Below are 21,865 nucleotides of genomic sequence, written 5' to 3' on the forward strand. Positions count from 1 at the left end.
CCAGTGGTGCAGTCGTAATATGGGAACTGCCCAAACGCCACGTGCACGTGCATACATGTTCCCTCGGTTGCGCACAGAACAGATGATTATTATGCATAACAATGTTTTTTTTTTTTTTTTATCTTTTCCCCCCTCCTTTTTCCTCCGATTTTCTCCCATCCCAATGTTAGTCGTTATGCAAATTCCCAATCCCCTTCCTGGTCGCTGCGCACTTACCCTCCACAGTCGGTCTGGGAGAGTGGAGGCTATAACGTGCTTCCTCCGACACACGTCTAGCCAATCAACCGCTTCTTTTCACCTGGCAGCGCGGACTCTCACTGAGAGGGTGTAACGTGTGGAAGGATCACACTACCCCCCTTAGATCCTATCCGCGCTGAGCAGGCGCCCCGACCGAACTGTAGGAGTCGCTGTAGGAGCCGCCAGCTTTCCCACCCTCTAATACAGCCAATTGTATTAGTGTGAACGGCCAGCCAAGCTGGTGACAATGCCGGAGCTGAATCCAGCGTCTCCGGTGTTGGTGACGAACGCAATCTCCGCTACGCCACCTGACCGCCTGCATAACAATGTTTTAAATGTAATAGTTACAATTTCTTTAATTGAATTAACTTAAACTAGAAAAGTAAATACAAACTAAATTAACAATGTAACTTAGAGTTAGTTTACAGAAGGACAGTTTCCGACTGAAGCACAACTTAATGTCTCATGCTTCCAGTCGGGACCACAGATCAAGCAACCCCCCACCAATTGGTACAGGGCTTGTATTTTGGTTTGGCTCTTTTCGTTGTTATGCTATCGGTATCCTATTATTATGCAAAGTCTAGGTGATAAGTGCCGGCGGGTACTTGCCGCACGGCGCGACGAGTCCAGTGACAATTGTGAACGCATTTTTGTGCGCACGGCACGCGTGCACATCCGCGCGCACTTCTGCCTCAGTGATCTACTACAACGGCGTGTAACCGCGTCCTACCACCACTGCATCGCTGGCTACAACAACACACAGTAACTACAGCCATCATTGTTTACAATGAACGGTGGGGCTAATCGAAAGGACTGGACAGCGACGCGTTAAACTAACCTAAAGTTAGTTGTTCACCAACAATCTACAGACACAAACACAGAACCGGACTGTTATATTAAATTAATTGATTGCTGTTTAACGCGTCCGTGTCCAGTCCTTTCGATTAGCCCCACCATTCATTGTAAACAATGATGCATGTAGTTACTGTGTGATGTTGTAGCCACCGGTTAATTCGCGATTTTTTATTGGTTTGTCATGACAAACCAATTACATAATCCAACATATGTGTAAAGAAACAACATGTTCCAGTTAACGGTATATTTTTTTAATGATTCGTTACGCCATAATCAATACTTCCATTTGTATAAATTGGTTAAGCGGAGCTTCGTATTCCTGTCTGGCTGTCGCTGAGCGCATCGCGGCTCATGCGCATGCGCGCGCTCGGCCAATCAGAGCAATGCGGAAGGGCAAGTTGGCTGCCGAAGGTATTCACGCCCCCCGGACTCAATCTCACACACTGATTGATTGAAAAGTTTATTAACAGATTGCAGAATGGGTACAGTACAGTACAGCTCAATACATACAATTGTTAAGGGGATGCAGACCAGAGAAAGACTTTCGTCTTGTTTACATCAGGGTCCCCCATTTTCAATTCATCATAACATATGACATACATGACATACAGATAGACAGTACTGCTACATCTATACATTTATGACATATCAGATTTGCAAATACAGTACTGTTTGTGATACAAAAAGTGTCCAGAAAAATAGTGTATATACATTTGACGTAGAAACTGTACATTGGAGGTTGGGTGGGTGGGGTGGGGTTGGTGGGTGGGGGCTGTACATTGGAGGGGGGGGGGGGGGGGGGGCACTGTACACTGTACATTGGAATACTGACAAAGCCATACTTGGTAATTTACTGTACAACTGGGTTAAGACATTTGTAGGGGCCAGTTTCGAATTGCAGTCTCCCGTAGGTGTTCTTTGAGTGTTTTTGAAAGTGGGTATAGTGATTCACATTCCTTTACAGCTTTGGGTAGGGCGTTCCACATTGATGTGGCATAATTGCGAAACGTGTTTAGTCCCTTGTTTGAGCCGAATCTGGGTTTTGGGAAGTATTTTGACATGTACATGGGTACCTTGGTCGCGTAGTGTATCTTGTAGACCAGGCCCATTGCAAGTTGCTGTACTCTGTCGTCTACTCTAAGCCATCCTAGGTTGTCAAAGTGGGCCGGGGTGAGGTGGGTTCTAGGAGACAGGTCAAGCAGTAGTCTGACTAGCTTGTTTTTGAGATGTTTGTAATTTGTTTTTTAGTGCCTTTGAGGTGCTTTGGTACCATGCGGTGCAAGCATAGTCGTAGTACCCTTGAATGAGTGCTCCTGCCAGAGTCTTCAGGGTATTCTTGTTTACCAGAGAGGAGATCCGGTACAAGAATCGAGTTCGTTGGTTGACTTTTTTTTATTACATTGGATGCCATTTTGTCACAGGAAAGATTAGCCTCTAGGATGGAACCTATAGGTAGGTAATTTCATCTTTCCTTGTGACAATATTGTCACCCACTGTAACCGAGAAGCCGTCAGTCTTGCTGAGTTTGTTATTTGAACCGAAGAGTATGGACTCTGTTTTGCCCATGTGTAATGATAGTTTGTTGTCGGCGAGCCATATGCAGATTTTGCCTAGTTCCGAGCTGAGGGCTTTTTCAACCTGTAACTTGTTCTTGTCAGAGACCAGCAGGGCTGAGTCGTCCGCAAACAGGAACAAGTTGCAGTCACAAGCTGACGACACACACACACACACACTTTCCATACCATATATACTCTGTTGCCTATACTCAACCTATACCATATGAACTCTGAACTCTTGTCTATACTCAACCCTAACTTATCTACAGCCTACATTGCACTCATAACTTCATACCTGAATCTATAGTCTATCCATGTAACACTGTATGATAGCAATGTACAATAACACTATTCACCATATATACATCCACATCTCTATATATATATACCTGAATATTATACCAACATTGTATATATACCCATTACCCATGCCTTACTTATATATTAAACCACTGGCTAGACTGGTTTATTACCAGTGTATTTATACTCCTACCACTGTATATAATAATACTGTACATGCATTAGCTTAGCATATTTACTCCATAGCTTGTCATATGTACTCCATATATTCACATTATACTGTAACTGCAATGCACTTTACTGCTCCTTTGCAATCTGGTTAGATGCCAACTTAATTTCATTGTACTCTATTCTTGTACTTGTGCAATGACAATACATTTAATCTAATCAATCTAATCTAATCAACAATAACATAATAAAATGGTGTATTATTACTGGATCTGGATGTAAACGTACAGCACAGCGTTGTTATCTTACTGTATTTATTCACCATTAGGCTTTTCAAGCAAGATCTCAGACAATTGAGTATTGGCATGTGTAAAAATACCTTTACTGCAAAAAAGTCTTTCAAATACAAAATATATATGCAAAATTTAAATCTCAAGTGTTGTACAAAGGCGATCTTGACAATATATCAATGCAATCAAAAGATATTGCACATACTTGAACTTGAAACTTGATCTTGACTGATCAGTGTGTTTGATTATAAGGCAGACGTTAAAAAAAATAAAAAACTGATTTTGAAGACATAATCCATGCTGGTTATAACGTTCCGTTTTTTTTCACTTACTCCACATACCTGTTCCTGTCTCATCAATATCACTGCCTCGCGTGATATCACATTAACACATCAAATGAACATCCATATTATAGACATTGTCATAATACAAAAATGTGCAGAATTCTATGACTTGGGCATTTGGATTAAGAGGTACCATCGATTCACCCTTAAATACAATACTTGTGTGCCGTTTAAAGACCCATAAATGTCTACTACTGTACATTACACCACCTGGCGAGAGCTAGAGGCACATACTGCATCTGCAATAATCCACTGAAATGATAAAGACCGTAAAAATTAACAAACAAACATTAAAACAATTATTTAACAAGAAAAAGATAAGAGATAAACTCTGTCAACTCCATTCAGCAGTTTCAGACAGCATCTCAGTGGAATGGTTGCTTTGGTGGCATTATTATTTCACGGAGGTACAGTGATACGACTGATGCTCACAAGCATTCACATTGATAAAACTGATAATACTGATGTTATATAGAATTATTTTGTCAGTATTCTCTCACATGTTGCACAGACATTTCCCACTCAATTGTACATTTCTACTTTGTGCAGGCTTGGGTTACAGCAATACAATATATATTATATATATATAGCCTTCATTGGTTCATCGTTGATTCACCTTCATCCTGGAGATACGGGGAGAGGAAGCATCTTAAGTATCGCCAGACACACGTGTCTTCTACACTCAATATAAAGTGCCGTCGTTAAGAGTCCTTGCTCTAGTTAACTGGCAGCAAGTCCTTTGGGCTCTTGTGACAGAGCAGCAAAGGTCAGCCGCTGACATCTTTCGTTGAATAGATGAGTCTGTCTTGATTGCAACCTTTGGAAAACAAGGTCCCATAAAGTCTTTTTTTCTTTTCTTTTTTAATCAACAGACATTGTTATAGATAGCAGCTTCTGCATGAGCTTCTGTATATTTTCTCTTAACAGAACACTTTTCACTCCTCGTCAGGAATGGGTTGAGTGATTCTTTATTTCTGTGTGGTGAAACTCAAGTCTTCTGCCGCTTCTTGATGAGTTCAGCTCTCATCTGTCTGGCCCAGTTTGGGCTCTGATGCTTCCATCATGGATCTGAATCTGGAGTTCTCGTCTGCCAGCAGGGCAGCAGGGCTGTCGAACTCCACAATCTATTATGTGAGAGAAAAAAAAGGACAAAAATAATTATTCATCCATGTTCATACAACAGTTGGTTCATGGCCGAGAGTGGTGTTATTTGCTATAATGGAGTTGCTTACCAAGACATTATGTAAGTCTCAATCATATATATATCATATATGTGTTTTATTAACAATATGAAATCAGATGAGAAAACAGAAGTTGGAGGTGATGCAGGTAGAGGACCCCCTGGTGTCCTGGGTTGTTGACTATCTGACGGGCAGGCCACAGTACGTGCGCCTACAAGGCTGTGTGTCAGACTGGTCAGCAACACCTGGGCCCCGCAGGGGACAGTCCTCTCTCCCTTCCTCTTCACAGTCTACACCAACGACTTCCATTATCGGTCAGAGTCCTGCCACCTTCAGAAGTCTTCTGATGACTCTGCGATAGTGGGATGTATAAAGGACGGTGATGAGGAGGAATACCGGGCACTGGTGGCGGACTTCGTCACATGGTGCGAAAATAACCACCTCCAGCTAAATGTGATGAAGACCAGGGAACTGGCTGTGGATCTCGGAGGAGGAGGAGGAGTGCATCTGTGACCCCCGTTTCCATCAGGGGGGTCGACGTGGACATGGTTGAGGACTACAAATACCTCGGAGTACACATCGACAATAAATTGAATGGGTCAAAACACGAAGAGGCACTCTACAAGAAGGGCCAGAGCCTACTCTACTTCCTCAGAAGGCTGATTCTCATCCTTCAACGTCTGTACAAGGATGTTGAGGATGTTCTACGAGTCGGTGGTGGCGGGCGCCTTCTTGTACGCTGTGACCTGCTGGGGCAGCGGACTGAGAGCGGGGGATACAAACAGGCTGGAAAAGCTGGTCAGGAAGGCCAGTAACATGGTGGGGGTGGAGCTGGACTCTCTAGCGATGGTGGCGGAGGAGCCTTGCTAAGCTCCATGCCATCATGGACAACCCCTCCCACCCACTACACACAGACTTGGCTGATAGAAGGAGCACGTTCAGTGTTAGACTAAGACTCCCAAGATGCAACACTGAACAGCACAGGAAGTCCTTCATTCTGACAGCTATCAGACTTTATAACACATCACTGTGCCTCACTGCATCACTGAGCACAGAGTGACGGTACAATCTGGCATAATCTTCCTGGACTTTTACTTTTAAATAAAAAGTACTTTTAAATAGACACTAAAAATTTTACACTTATTACTGTATATTTCTGTATAATTTTGAATATATTTTAGAATGTATATACATATCAGAATGTATATCCCGGACCGTATTTTATTCTTTATTCTTATTTCGTGACTTTTGTTTTTGACTACCTAAATGTTTACCGTTTACTATGAGCGATCTGTAGTGCTGAATTTCCCTCTGGATAAATAAAGTATTTCTATTCTATTCTATTCTATTCTAGATAATAATATAATAATAATAATAATAATTGTTGGGACCCACAGGAACACACACACACACATGCACTGAGTCGCCGATGAAATGTCTCTCTGCACTTTTCCCATCCCGTTGTCCTTCCCCCCATGGGCAGCCGGGAGCAGATAGGGCGTCAACGTGAGCCGCGCCCCGGGGACCAATCCAAGTGCTCCTGTCCGTCTTCGTCAAGGACGCCACAGCGTTAGCGATCTGTTGTGCATGTTTTTCCATTGGGTTTATCTTATCGGGGGGGAAACCCTTGCGAGCACGCGGAGAACATGCAAACTCCACACAGAAAGGCCCGGGAGATACCCCACCTGAGTACCTGGCATCATGGAAACCTGGTCCCCAAGCGGGAATCGAACCCTGGACCTTCTTGCTGTGAGGCGACAGTGTTAACCACTACACCACCGTGCCGCTAATTTTGTATTAAAACTGTTGTATAATAGCAGTAGAACACTGAAGGTCATGTTGTGTAGAAAATTATAACATGGCTATGATTTCTATGATTTTAACATTATGTACATGCTTGTTTTATTTTATATGGTAGCTTTTTTAACGCAAACAAAACATGGCTATAGCTGCTGACCCGGCCGCTGTCCAGAACCATGACCCTGTTGCAGCTCATCACGGTGTTGAGGCGGTGGGCGATGATCATGGTGGTGCAGCCGCCGAACGCGTCCCGGATGGTCTCCTGGATGAGACGGTCCGTCTCTGTGTCGATGGCCGCCGTCGCCTCGTCCAACAGCAGGATCTAGGAAGCAATGGGTTTCATGTTCAGTCAGCATGCGTTAATCTCACCTCACAGAGCAGTTACTGTATCAACACTACAATGTAAGATAGATGAGATCACATAATGACGTAGAATATGTTGTGTAAACCCCCCCCCCCCCCCCCCCCTTTAACATTAAGTGTCTACTGTACTGGATAATATATCTGTGTATATAAATATTAGGGCTGACCTCGACTACGAATAGTCGACTAATCGATCGAAAGGAGCCGTAGTCGACTACCAACCTCTTAGTCTAATGCAAAAAAGACGATTTTTTTGTATCATTCTTTCCAAAAGCAAAGAGGCCTAGAAGCGGCGCACATACCAGCGAGGCTAACTGCCTAAGAAAACGGGCACAGAGGCACTGAAAGTGGATTTCCCCCGTCTAATGAACGCACTAGACAAATATCAAGATGTATCCATCAGTGGACCAATTGCATGCTTTCACAGAGGACAAGAAGCCTTCAGTCGATTCCTTCAGACTTTAAGCACCCCCCACAGCCCAAATGGAATGATCAAAATATATATATATATTTATAATTTGTATTTTAAAAAATGTTGGCATTCGGGGGTGTAGTCGACTAACAGTCGACTATCAGCAAATTTTGGTCAATCAAAGTCGAGTATACAAAAAATCCTTACGAGACAGGCCTAATATATATACAGCATCATAAAATACATGTTTCCATGTACAAAAATGGAAAGAAAATCATGAATGGGTGTAACTCTGTAAGTCAATGAGGTCACACTCCTGTCTGTACAAGCTAACTGAGGCTCACTAACATGTACTTTGTGCGCACAGTAAAGTCAATTCACTGAGCCTCAGTGAGCTCTTACAGACAGGAGGAGCGTGACCCCATTGACTTCGTATTGGCTTGTGGCTAACAATCCGGACCTAGCATGAGTAACATGGATTGTGCTGGGAAAGGACTCTATAAATCAACATCATTTCTAAGCAAGCCATAGTGCTAAGGGTTCCAAAAAAGCACAACAATCCCTTTAAGAAATAAGTTTCTGTTTTACCAATCCGGAATAAAAGAGAGAAACATGCATCTAGTGTTAATTGTTAACCACCCTTCAAAACGTTCCAGCGGGGTGTAAGTGTGAAATGGCAACATCATACAATCACAGTACCTTGCTGTGCCTCAGCAGGGCTCTAGCCACACAGAGTAGCTGTCTCTCTCCCACAGAGAAATTCTCTCCATTCTCTGTTACCTCGGAGTAGAGGGAGTGAGGCAGCTGGCTGATCTGAGGACGTGGAAGGGGTTATGAGAAACAGCAGCAAGGGGCTTATGCTTCACAGAACAGCACGCTGCTGCTCCTCCTCCCAACACATTTAATACCGCAGGCGCAACATTCATTCAGGTGTGTAGTCACATGAACCCATGACTTGTGATGTACACACACACACACACACAGTCTCATGAAATCACATGATAAATCGACTCAACTGCACATCTACTCAAGCATTACATGCAGTGGCGTGCACAGATAGGGCCGAAGGGGGCCTCCTGCCTTTTTTTTTTAAGACGGAAATGTATGCTACTATCTACGAAAAATATGAAGATGGAAATGTATACTACTATCCACAAAATAAATTATAATAATAATCTATTTTGAAAGTACCCCGCAAGCACCCCCCCCCCCCCCCCATTGAGCCCTTGCCCCCGAAATTGTCTGTGCACGCCCCTGATTACATGTATTATTAACACTTTTCCAATGCAAGTCTACCTTTGATTGATTGATTGAAAACTGTATTAACAGATTGCAGAATGGGTACAATACAGTACGGCTCAATACAAACAATTGTTAAAAGGGGATGCAGACCAGAAAAATACTTTCGTCTTGTTTACATCAGGGTCCCCCAATTTCAATTCATCCAGTTACCTACCATCTCTTTAATGTGGGTCTTCTCAAGTGCCTCCCATATCTGTTCATCAGAGTACTGACCCCATGGATCTAGATTGGTCCTGTTGGTGAACGAAATGACAAAAGAAAGGTAATGAAACACTGCTAATGAAACACAAGCCTTTGCTGCCCTAGTGGTTGATATTCTCACCATGCTGCACTCTGCCCAAAAAAGAGGTACTTTGACATCACGGGTTGGGGTGGGGCAAAGAGTGTGGCAGGGTGAAAACATCAACTACTAGAGCCGAGATCCAAAGAGCAGAAATTGTCAAATATACCTATTTGTACTAAAATAACATATTTGCACTGCATGGTTCTGACCCTAAAATACTTGGGTTTAGCTACATTGGGTATTGATGTAAAGGTGAGACTATTTAGCCCCTTACCAGGCTTGGCATATACAGATTCCTCAAAGTCTCTAGTTCCATATGGTACCACTGTCTTTGCTCTAGCTTTAAAACTGAGCCCACTACAGCCTCTGTGGACTTGTGGACCCGAGTCCAATATTAATGGTGATGACCTGGGATCAACCCATGTTTGCAGTTTGGTGTAAATCCCCCCCCCCCCCCCAGGGTAGTAGTATAAAAGGAGTCTATATACCTGGCTGGGAGCCACACAGTACAGACACATCATTGTGTTGCAGACCTTGAGTAGCTGCAGTGCAACAGTCCCACAGTGGAACTCTACTGGTAGTTTGCTGAACTAAGGGAGAGTGCTACTTGTCCACTGCCCCCGTGCTGAATTAAGGCAGAGTGCTACTTCTCCACTTCCCCCGTCCAGATTTTCATAAGACAATCTGAAGATTCTACCCACTGATACGAAAGTTTTGATTGTTTGTGTATCACAATGTCAGAATAGCATAACACAAATTTCAGGTTGGGACCGGGCATCTTTCTCCGTAGATTACCGGACGGTGCCGATGAAGAGGACGGGTTCTTGAGGGATGATGGCCAGCTTGCCCCTCAGGTCGTCCAGGCCTATCTGGGCGATGTTGACTCCGTCGATGACAATAGAGCCTTCGGTCAGTTCCACCAGTCTGAACAGAGCGACACCCAGAGACGACTTGCCTGTCAGCGCAAAATGAATGAATGAACAGAATAATTAGCTTCACAATTACTCTAAAAAAAGGACGGGGAAGTCAGGCAGGACGATGCACAGATGTTATGGGGCGTCATGGGCTACAGCCAATGAAAAAGCGGCATTCCAGCAACTAGTTATTTTTTAGTGTTTACATTTTTTTTTTTAAGTGAAGTCAGTGAAGTGCAGTCTTCAGAGTAAACAAAATTGATAAGCCAAAAATAGTTGAATGAACACATTCTAGGAAGACACTTGTGAGTGGCCAGGTTAAGGGGCAGGGCCTGGGCCCTCTCTGTGCTTGTGTGTCTGCTGTTATAGTGTTCTTTCCCGGTAAACAGCAGATTGTGAGGATGGGGGAAATTAATTTCCATTACCTGACCCAGTGCGTCCCACGATGCCGATGGTCTCCTCTGGCAGGATGTCGAAGGACAGCTTCTTAAGCACCAGGGGCAGGTCCTCCCGGTACCTCATCTGCACCTCCTGGAAGGAGATCCTTCCCTCTTGTGGCCAGGAGGGGGCAGGAGCAGACAGCCCAGTGCTCTGCCGGGGTGCCTCGTTCTCCAGACTCTGAGAAAAGGGAGCAGTCATGGGTAGCCGCTATTAATCTCTGGATCTGTGTGGGGGCTGGAGCCCCCCTGCCTAGCCTGCAGTGTAATTCATGGATTTCCCTCTATGAGAGGGAGCCCTTTCCTGGCACTTGAGGGAAAGAGTGGGGAAAAATTGCAGAGCTGATATTAGCATCTTTATGGTTTGATAGCTATTGAGTGAAATGAGCCCCGTTATGTGCCGTCAAGTGTGTAGGTCTCTCTCTCTCTCTCTCTCTCTCTCTCTCTCTCTCTCTCTCTCTCTCTCTCTCTCTCTCTCTCTCTCTCTCTCTCTCTCTCTCTCTCTCAAAGTGTGTACTGTTGAATTAGTGCAACACGATCCAGCTTTCCTACTGTGGTGGCCTGACACACAGCACTGCCTCTTACCTTTATATAATGATCGATCCTCTCCACTGATGTAAAGCGAGCCTCAGTCTCCGACAGCAGCCTTACAGTGAACTGAAACAAGCCGGTGAGCTAGAGAGAGAGAGAGAGAGAGAGAGACAGGGAGAGAGAGAGAGAGAGACATGGAGAAGGAGGGAGAGAGAGAGGGGGATGGAGAGGGAGGGAGAAAGAGAGGGGGGGAGGGAGAGACAGGGAGAAGGAGGGAGAGAGAAAGAGAAAGAAGGAGAGAGAGGGAGGGAGAGGGAGAAAGAGAGAGAGAAAGAAAGAGAGAGAGAGGTAAGTTCAGGATTAACACGCTCCAGCTCTTATGATCAGACTGCTCTACGTTAACATTCTCCCAGTGCACAGCGATGCCGTGCAAACAATATTCTAAACCAATAAAAAATATTTACAACTCGGAATAAATATTTGCTGATATAGCTCCAGTACACCATCCACTCAATCAATTCCAATTCAGTTCTCTGTCAAGGAAGCATGTACTGCAATTCAACATGGAATGATATATAACACATGAAAACCCAAGAAGGGTCTCTGCCAAGATGTACAGTTCAACCACAGTTGATTATTTATTAACAGGTCTCAATGTTATAATGTAATAATGTTAGCCACAGGGTGGCAATGTTATGCTACACAAAGGCTACAGATTCAACCAGCAATAGTAGGAGAATGGGACGGAAATACTCAGAAGTCTGCCTGTCCTCTGGTTAGTTGGTCTAAATCTTTTTAAACAACCTAGAATGCACATATTTACATGTACAAAAATGGAAAGAAAATTGTGAAAATGTGGTGTGGTGGCATATATTTCTTTTATATATATGTATTTTCACAATAGTATTATGTTTTATTAAATATTGTTATTTGTGCAGAATTTTCAACAGAGCGCCTTTTTCACATTTCTTCCATGGAGAGAGAGATTTTCTGTACTTCCCTGTAATCTGTGTTGCATGTGTGATGTCACTAATAGGTCGAACATCTTATGGTCCAAGATGTGGTCATTTGACACCTTTAGCTTCAGCATACACAGAAAGCTAAATAGGTGTTGACATGTCTTAAAAAAGACTACAAGCTGCCGACTTGAAATTCCTGGTAAATATCAATGGCTGCTGATTATCAATTAGCATGTTCCTAGATCCTCAGCTTTATCAGCTTAAAAAGGTGAATAATCTACTGTATGTTTAAAAAGATATATAGTTTAGGTGGGTTTACCACTATATTCCTGATTGTGATGCAGATTCTGTTTGCACAATACAAGGAATTTGTTTTGTTACGTCGGCGCATACAATAAACATTGAGGGAAAAAGTAAGAAAGTTGAATTTTACTGCAGGTCAAACAAGTACTACAGTCAAAAATTATATATATTTCCCCCCCTTAAAGCTGTACAGTTTGTGCAGGAGTGTGCAAGACACTGATCAATGTGCAAGGGTTAACACAGTTGTGGGGGCTGTCCGTTTAATGTTACAAAGCGAAAGATGAACCTCTTAAGCCCTAGCCATATTTTCAGAAAATTAGTACATACCCAAGTAAATGGAGTATTGCTCCACTTCTACAAGGCCATTTGCATATTCTTGGTATCTAAGGACATCTATGGACCTCAGGGAATGTAGTCCCAGTGTCAGGAATATTGTCTCTGTTACTATGCTTGAGTAAATTGTAATGAACCAAAGGAGAATATAAATTATTATTATACATATATATATTTTATTCCATTTTTGACCAAAAGTGAAAAATTCAGCACCTTCCTGAGATCAAGTGTACAAAAAATCTAAGCAAATGAACAAAGGGTAGATGATTTACAGGTTTTTTAGTAAATACAGTACTGCATTTTGCCATCCGGACACATGCAATTTGAAATATGAATATAGATATCAGGCCTATAAATTACCTTATTATGGCCAAGTCATACATCTATGGATCGGGCCAAATCTCCTCTTTCCAATGGCAGAGTTAAATCTGGAGGTAGTACCACCAGGCGCCCGTTACCGGGCAGCAAAGACCGTGAATGAAATCTACTGTAAGTACAGTTACTTTTGTATAATGTCCATAGCCCCACCATTTTTGACCGGATTGCGACAGGGTTTTTCTTCTAGACGTTCACAGAAAGGTAAAGAAACAATATACAGTGTATTTTATGGTAATAAGGTTCAGGTTTGTTCCACCAGTGAGATATAAGGGTTAGGGTCTTTATTCTTGGCTACATTTGAAAAAGAAACATTACTTAATGTTGATCTATTGATCTATTTATGATGTGAAATAAATCTCGGCCGGTAGGGCTTAAACAAATATGTCAAGTCAAGTCAAGTCAAGTCAGTTTTATTTATATAGCACGTTTACAAATGACTAACAGCCAAACCAAAGTGCTATGTGTTATGAGAAAGCCGACAGCTTGTATGGATTTATGCACGAACACTGTACACTGTGCGTGTTATGCTTGTACGTGTGCATGTGTTCGTAGTACCTGTACGGCGTAGGATATGGCCAGGCCTGCGTAGGCTGGAGCAATGTGATTGTGCATGAAGACAATGAGGAGCGCCACGGCAGTGATGAGTGTGATGCTGATGAGGTCCAGTCGGACTGCCAGCCAACGCATAGCGCAGCTGAAGAGGTAGTGGGAGGCCTGGTTAGTGTCCAGCAGCTCCTGGTATCTGCAGAAGAAGACGTGAGGATCAAACACTGCCATACAGTATGCATACAGTAGCATGATATCATTAAAGCCACGAGGGAAGTGTGTCCAGTTCCAATTCTCACTATAACTAACCGGTTGTGTGAACGGTCAGTTCTATGAGACAGCAGTAGCTGCGGTGTATTTTGTAATTCTCAACATGCAAAACTATACTTTGTACAATGTTTTTTTTTCTTCAAATCAATGCAAAGCATTACAAGCAAATATCCAATGAACTAAAGTCCATAGCAATAATCTTGGAAAATCTAACTACACTGAAACCTTGGACAAAATAGAGTTAATTTGTATTGTAGGTGAAATTCCCTTTATAAATGTTGGATCACGTACCACTCTAGTTGGCACAGCCTGTTTGCTTTAAGTGTAAATCGTTTATTAATGTTGGATTTAATGGAACTGGATTCAGGAGGGTGGTCTTATCTCGTCCCACTTTCGCAATATCAGCCGTTTTGCTCCTCTCAAAGCGGTATGCTGAAACTTAACTGGACTTAAAAGTGACAAACGGTGAAAACCAAAAGCTAATCGGTGACCTCCTGAGGACTTACTATCTATCCTCTGTTGTTTCTGACCTGTTGAGGAAGTCATCCCCTCTTCCGTAGGCGTGGATGGTGGAAAGCCCCTGGAGACTGCTGGTGATGTGAGAGGTGCAAGGCGATTGGCTGATATTCTCCAAGCGCTTCAGCTCTCGAATCAGAACCCTGGAAATAAGGAAGACGGAAAGTGTTTAAAAGAATATAGATGATAGATCTATGAGGATATAGATGATTGCAGTCTGAGTCACCTTGACAAAAAAGTATAAACCCTATTGCTTGGTGGGTGGAGCATGGCACTAGACTGCAGGGGTTGGGGGTCCGATTCCACCTGGCCACCTGTGTTAAAACGATGCACTCATAGTACCGTTAGATGCTTTGTATAAAAGTGTCTGAATAGCAAAGCACCACTGAGGAATGATGGAGTAGAATAAGCACAACTCTCTCAGGTGTACGTTCTTTGGATTTCTTTTATCGGTCTATAGCTTTCAATGGCCATAGCTTTCATGTGAGATTGTACACCTGAAAAGGATCAAATCAAGCAATGGTGCAGTTGTGCAACACACTGATGGACAGTGACGACCGGAGAGCAGACAGAGAGTGTATCCAGTCCAGGGCAGGAGCCACCATTTCTTGGCTGCTCTCCGGTCATTTTCTGGGCTCCACTCGCAGATGTATGTGTGATATTACGAGCTCCCGTCACACACAGGCGAGGATACACTGGGCAGCCAGAGACGGCGCGCCCCCAGTCCACAGGGACGTGTGAGAGAGAGAGGGGTTTATTGACAAAAGGTGGGTGCGGGTTTCTACTTTTAGATACAAAGATAGAATGGATAATGCATGCGAATAACAAGTCTCCCATGAATCATCTCCTTTTCTCACGAAAGCCACATACGGAGAAGAAGAGAACATGACACTTCCTCACTCGGAGGCCGTGTTCCCACGCAGACATGTTTACGCTGTAGGCAGTCTCACCTCACAATTCAATAAAGCCGCTTCAGGAGGTCGGTAATTTCAGCGGGGAAAGCAGCCCGGTGTAACAGATGAGTTATTCAGACGCAGCGCCGTCGTGACTTTGCATGATATCACATCCTCTGCTGAGTGCTCCATGCGTTGGGGTGATCATTTCCTGCAGGACATATTCTGGGAGTATCTCTTCCATTTTGTGCCGATGTGCTTAATTTCCTTTGTATCAAAGATCAATTTCAATTTCATTTATATCGCATGTTGGCTGTTTAAAGATCAGATTAAATATCGGGAAATAATTTAGCGGCATCTGCAACCCAAATCCATTTCTCTCCACGTCCGGTTTATTCTTTCTCTCCCTTTTTTCAGCGCTGAGATTGAGTCATGTTTTTCTTGACCTTTAAGAGGCAAGAAAAGAGGGGCGGCTAGGTGGTGCAGTGGGCAAGGCGCTCACCACCAATGCGGGAGACGCTGGGTTCGAGCCCAGCTCTCCACATTGCTATCAGCTTGGCTGGTCGTTCACACTAATACATTTGGCAGTATTAGGGGGTGGGAAGCTGATGGGTGGGGATCGGACGTTGTGGACAGCGACTCCTACAGGTCGGTTTGTGCGCCTGCACAGTAGAATCAGGAAGCGACGGGGGCGGCGTGCCCTCCAAACGCAGACCCCCGACGCTGAAAGATCGCGCTGTGCAGGTGAAAAGATGCGACGGCTGCCTCCTCGAGTACCGGAGGGGACACGTGATGTATGGCTTCGTCCACATTACAGCCGGCTTGTGGGAGGCATGGCCTAACAGCGTTCGAGACAGGGGAGGGTAGAATTGGACGATACGAAATTGGGATGGGAGAAAAATAGAAAATGGGAGAAAAAGGTAGATAAAAAAAAAGAGGCAAGAAAAGACGAGATACTGCACTTAAAATGGTGAGTAGTTCTTTCTCTTCCTCTTGGTGGACTATTTCAATTACACAACTGCTGGCAAGCCAAAATAATGACTTCGACTGACTCAACCGATCATCCAGGGACATTCCAGCTTCACAGCTCACAGGCAGACTAGAGATTGATGACAAAAACTGAACCGATGATCGAGGACCTCGAGGTGGCTGCAGCTCTCCCCACGCTCCAGGTCACTGCATCAGGGCAACTGTGTGATGTCACTAATCTATCCTTTTTTAACACAGACAAGCTGACACTGTGCCGAGACACATCTTAGCTCCATTTCCAGCGTATTCGTGGGAAATGTTAAACTTATTAGAACTGAGAAATTGGCGCATGAAGCATGAGCAGAGGAAACGCATGCCTTAGCAACACAGCGCTAACATAAAAGGTATATAACTGTATGGGGAGCTCCCGTAGCTCACCGCATATCTCGGCGCTATTTCTGCGTCGGGGAAAACCGTGCTCGTCACGGATCTGGGGGACACGAGTTCGATTCCCGGACCCGCCGTCATTTCTCAGAATGTCTTCCCCTGCTCTACATCCCATTTCAACCTGTTTCTGTCGGTCATGCTTGACCAGAAAAGCGATAAACGCTAAAAAAAAAAGTAAAAAAAAAAAAAAAAAAGTATATAACTGTAAAAGAAAAGCTTGCTTTGCTAATGAAATGTATTGCTACATGTATCATGACCGTGAGAGTGTTTTACATTTTGTATTTTTTTTTTATATCCACTTTTTCTCCTCCTGTTTTTCCCATCCCAATTTAGTCATTAAGCCAATCCGCCCCTCCCCTTCCTGGTCGTTGCTCACATGTGCCCCCCACTGGTCGATCTAGGGAGGGTTGATAGATACTATGATGTCCCCTCCGATACATGTGGAGTCAGCCAGCCACTTCTTTTCACCTGCCAGCGCAGACTCTCATTGGTGAGGTGTAACGTGTGGGAGGCTCACACTACCCTCACCATCTCCCTTCCTCGCTGTGCAGGCGCCCTGACCGACCTGTAGGAGTCGCTGTATACAACGACCAGAATACCACCCCACCGGCTTCCCTCCCGCTGACTCTGCCAATTGGGCCAGTATGACGGCCGGCCAAGCCGGAGGCAACGCTGACAGCCGGATTCGATACCAGTGTCTCTCGCGTTGGTGACGAGCGCTTAGTCCGCTGCGCCACCCAGCCGCAGAGTGTTTTAAATTTGTGTAAATGGTCACGTTTGAATACTTTGTCTGTCAAGCACTTGCCCAGATATAGATACCTGGGTAAACCACAACCTATTTGAGCACCAGCAGTAAATGCACCACTCGTCAAAATTGGCCCGTTGGAGAGATTTTGTTTGGAATCGGTCGGAATGATGACCGATGAAGAAATAGAAACCAAAATGGTCCTCTTCACATGAATATGAGCTATTATCAACCATCACAACACTGGAGGTGAGTGCACTCAGTGACTTGACGGAAGTCTTACGTGGCGACACGGTTGACGACGCAGAGGAAAGCTCCCAGGGGCACGATGGAGACCAGGAACCAGGGGAAGACGATGCCTACCATGCCCAGGCAAAACAGCACCATAGTCAGGTTCTGGAACAGCATCTCGGCCTGCATGGTCAGACGCACGTCCACTTTGGGGGAGAAGAGACAGACTGCATTAGCCAAACCGTGTAGAACTGAACTGTTATGCTTGTATGGGAAACATGTGTTTTCTTTTGTTGTTCTTTTAGTCAAAATGGAGCCCTATAGTGTACTTATCCGTAGGGATCCACCAACACCACTGTTTCATCACAGGTGAGTCCTTTTTTTTAAGTATCTAAGTATTTAAGTATTTATGTACCAGTCCCCATCCATTACCTTTACTGAACAGTAGACTTGGACCAAAAGTTGGGCCAAAAAGTTATTAAGATATAATCCATTTTCTCCACTAGAGAGATCTAACATGCCTCAATGTGCCGTAAATGAAGTAAATCAAGTCAGTTTGCTTTGATTGATGACATGTTAATCATAGCTCTTGGTGAAAGAGCTATGATTACAATGAAAAGGTCACTTTAAAAAATAAAAATATAATGGGAGTGGTTCTTGTATAGTAATAGATGGATATAGCAAGATAGCATAAGGATATATAGTATAACTGTATATTGTATAGTATTTCATAGTAGTGTACATAAGACCCAGTGCCTCATCCGTAGCTTAAGGGCCCGCGTCCACTTGGCGCATATTTCTAGCTGAAACATGCTGGGAGTGCGCCGGCAGAGCTGGCATGAAGCGCATCTTGTAGATGACAGAAAGAAATCTACAGCCATGCCGCGGTTTTGCACATATTATAGCATATTTGAATAACTTTATTGTATATTAATTATATATATAGTTATTGCCTGACACCACAGTTCGCCCTTTGCTTTTTATTAGCTTTTTAGTAGTGTATTCGTGTAGTTATTATTATTAGTTTTGTCGCGAATCTCAATGGTCTGTGGGAGACAGCCAGGCAGGCAGGCAGCTCCGGTGTCAGGTTACAAACAGAGTGGTAGATATGAATGGCTGTGATTGGTTGTCTGAAAATGAGCTCAGCGCCTCGCTCTGAAAGTTGAGAAAGTTTCAACTTTCGGCCGCACAAAAAAGCTGAGAAAAGAAGCCGACGGCAGCGCACTTCCTAGAGGCGGCCGCATGCGCTCCCTCCCCATTGGAATACATTGAAAACAGATCCGTGCGGTCAGAAATATGCGCCAAGTGGACGCGGGCCCTAACACTGTATTGCACTATCGCAGGACCTTGGCATGTCTTTTACCATGCATTTCTTTAACTTTATGTACATTATACCGGTTATGTCTTATTCTTATTATTATATATATATTTCAAATTATATAATAATATAATATAATATAATATATTGTATTATTGCACAATCGCTGCGGGCATGACCACCCGCATTTCACTGTATGCCTTGTATGCCGTGACAAATAAAACTCTTGACTTGACTTGACTATGGGATTTTAGTATTTGGAACATTCTCTGGTTCTGATAATAGAATGTTTATACATTCTAATATAAAATATACAGTAAAATATACAGAAATATACAGTAAGTGTACAGTAAGTTTAATATTGAACAGTGTTGTTATGTATACACATTCTAATATAAAATATACAGTAAAATATACAGAAGTCTACAGTAAGTGTACAGTAAGTGTAATATTGAATATTGTAAAATATACAGAAGTCTACAGTAAGTGTAATATTGAATATTGTAAAATATACAGTAAGTGTACAGTAAGTGTAATATTTGAACAGTGTTGTTTTAAAAGTAAAAGTCCAGGAAGATGGTAACCGTCACCCTGTGCTCAGTGATGCAGTGAGGCACAGTGATGCATTGTAAAGTCTGATGGCTGTCGGAATGAAGGACTTCCTGTGCAGTTCAGTGCTACATCTCGGTAGTCTTAATCTAGCACTGAATAACCTTGTATTGTTTATTAGAGTAGCTCCTAGGGGTTCACTGGGGAAGAAGCTCGGGTCTACAAGACACTTGGGAGCCTGGGAGGTCTCAGAAGGAGGCTCTACAGTCAAGGCAAGTCAGGCCTCACCCTCGTCCATGTCTCTGGAGAAGCGCGTCAGGATGCGACCCAGAGGTGTCGTGTCAAAGAAGTGCATGGGGCTGCGGAGGAGCTGATGGAAGAGCTGGTCATGGAGAGCCGAGGCAGCCTTCACCGTGCACTGGACACAGAACCAGACAACACGGTGTGAACTAATGTAGGCCAACAGACACATATTGAAACAGTCACACCATGGGTAAACACACACACACACACACACACACACACACACACATTTACACACTTGGATGGAAGCTGTTTACTAATGTGCACACATGTAACCAATGATGAGATGGTTGTTGTCACTGTGTTTACATTAGCCACAGCGTGTACCCATAGCAACACGATGGTAGTGCTTCCTCGTCACATGTCACTAATGCGTCTCTCTACGAGTAGTGACTTGCTTGTTACATGTAAGAGGAATTTTCCTTGCGTCAGGCAAGCCGTCAAACCTTCGTACGTAATCAGCGTTTGCCGGGCTGACATGTAAAGGTTATAACCCCATGCATGTGAGACATTTTGCAAATTGGATATAAATTACTTTTGGCAGGAGAGAGAACACATTCGTTCTATTAATGGAATATCTCGACACCCAGCGGAATCATCACAGCCGAGGGACGGAGAGAAAAAAAGTTAATCCACCTTTGAGAAATTAGTGAACTACAACCATCACCACCAAGTGGCGAACAACAACCATCAGGACCAGACCAGCCCGCTGTGACGCTCCGTCAGGAAGGGTTACGTGGAGAAAAGGGACAAACACCCAAAGGGGTGGTGACATGCACGTACAATCACACGCATTACAGTCACACGTCCCGACACACACAAACACACACAGCCCCTCTGAAGCTGTGTCATGCAGCAGACAAATAAATGGATTTTGCCCACAGGCACGTTCAATTACAGCGCTGACATACGAACAAACAACAAAATGGCCAATTAAGGTAGAGTTGCAAGCTTGTACAACACTAGCATATCAACTTTGCACTTTCCCTTCAAAAAGGGTCAGTCTATCAGTGGGAGAGACAGTTATCAAAAAGGACAAAGCGTCAAGAGGAAAGAAAGGCTTGGGGGTGGGGGGGTGCTTACCTTGACAAACACCACACCTCTCATTGTCTTCAGTAACAGAGCAGCTCCCATGGACAGCACATAAACAGTTGAATAGTACCGGACATGTGGGTTGAGATGCATACTGTTGCTCGCTTCAGTTTCATTTACCAGGATTAACGATGTGTTCTGAGGGCAGATGGAGCAACAAATTACCATGACAGGGAAAACAAAAACACAAAACTGTCCAAAATAGGATTTCTACGTCTAATGAAGGAGAGAACGCCACAGAAGGCATTAAGATGCAAAGGGAAGCGTTTGCTATTCGAAACACATTTCAAAAATCGCAGACAGTGGCAGCTTTGCTGCACATCTGTTTCTCCGCCGCCCACCACTTGTTTATAATAAAGGTTTACCGTGACGCTGTTACTTTTTTATTTTTTAATCATGCACATTCAGATGAATACTCAGCCACTTGCCACAAGTCACTGAAGCGTAGTAGTTATTCTCCTTGTGGGAGCCATTCACAGAATGAAGAGACAGATTTCATGGCAAGAGACGGTAAAGGCAGACACTCACTCCGCTGCCTTGCCGGATCCAATAGCTCAGCCACCAGTTACTGAAGGCGATGCTGCCGGTGGTGGAGAGGAAGAGGAAGGTGTTGATGAAGACAATGATGGGGCCTCCGGCTGCCCGGATGTACGCGGCATACACGGTCCAGGACACGGCGCCGGAACCCTTCTCCTCAGCCTTCATCAGTGGCTCTGATTAGGAGGAACAAGAGAGGAAGAGGGAGCGACGATGAGGAGGCAAGAAAGAAAGAAAGAAAGAAGTGAGAAAGAAAGAAATCCTTAGATTCAATGGGCCTCATTCATGAAGCGATATAAGAACAGATTTCGTTCTTAACTAGCATTTCCTCTTATTTTGTTCTTACCTGGGATTCAGCAATGTTTTCTTATTGTTGCTTTTCTCTCAGGCAAGACCAAATTCTAAGAGTGGTCGAGAGCACTCTTACCGAAATAAGAAATTCTTACCCAAAAAAATAATAAATGCCTACCATTGGTCAATTGCTCCAAAATACGACTTTAAAA

At 43.8% G+C, this 21,865-nt stretch overlaps 1 protein-coding gene across 1 annotated transcript in view; it reads right to left on the reverse strand.

Moving 5' to 3' along the window:
- Positions 1 to 3,520: 3,520 nt before the first annotated feature.
- Positions 3,521 to 21,865, reverse strand: part of LOC311242819 (ATP-binding cassette sub-family C member 5) — a 67,595-nt gene continuing 49,250 nt past the window's right edge. Inside the window, exons 17-29 of the mRNA XM_084331862.1 lie at positions 21,354 to 21,538; positions 20,817 to 20,963; positions 19,719 to 19,848; positions 17,616 to 17,769; positions 14,293 to 14,421; positions 13,502 to 13,688; positions 11,028 to 11,117; positions 10,431 to 10,623; positions 9,887 to 10,046; positions 8,963 to 9,041; positions 8,206 to 8,319; positions 6,889 to 7,053; positions 3,521 to 4,874 (exon numbers count right to left, since the gene is read on the reverse strand). Coding sequence (XP_084187988.1) covers positions 4,767 to 4,874; positions 6,889 to 7,053; positions 8,206 to 8,319; positions 8,963 to 9,041; positions 9,887 to 10,046; positions 10,431 to 10,623; positions 11,028 to 11,117; positions 13,502 to 13,688; positions 14,293 to 14,421; positions 17,616 to 17,769; positions 19,719 to 19,848; positions 20,817 to 20,963; positions 21,354 to 21,538 — 1,841 coding nt within the window. The 3' untranslated portion in view covers positions 3,521 to 4,766. The remainder of the gene's footprint in view (positions 4,875 to 6,888; positions 7,054 to 8,205; positions 8,320 to 8,962; positions 9,042 to 9,886; positions 10,047 to 10,430; positions 10,624 to 11,027; positions 11,118 to 13,501; positions 13,689 to 14,292; positions 14,422 to 17,615; positions 17,770 to 19,718; positions 19,849 to 20,816; positions 20,964 to 21,353; positions 21,539 to 21,865) is intronic.

The sequence above is a fragment of the Notolepis coatsorum genome (genome assembly GCF_963971535.1).
Source record: "Notolepis coatsorum genome assembly, chromosome: 16".
In the NCBI taxonomy this organism is placed as follows: Eukaryota; Metazoa; Chordata; class Actinopteri; order Aulopiformes; family Paralepididae; genus Notolepis; species Notolepis coatsorum.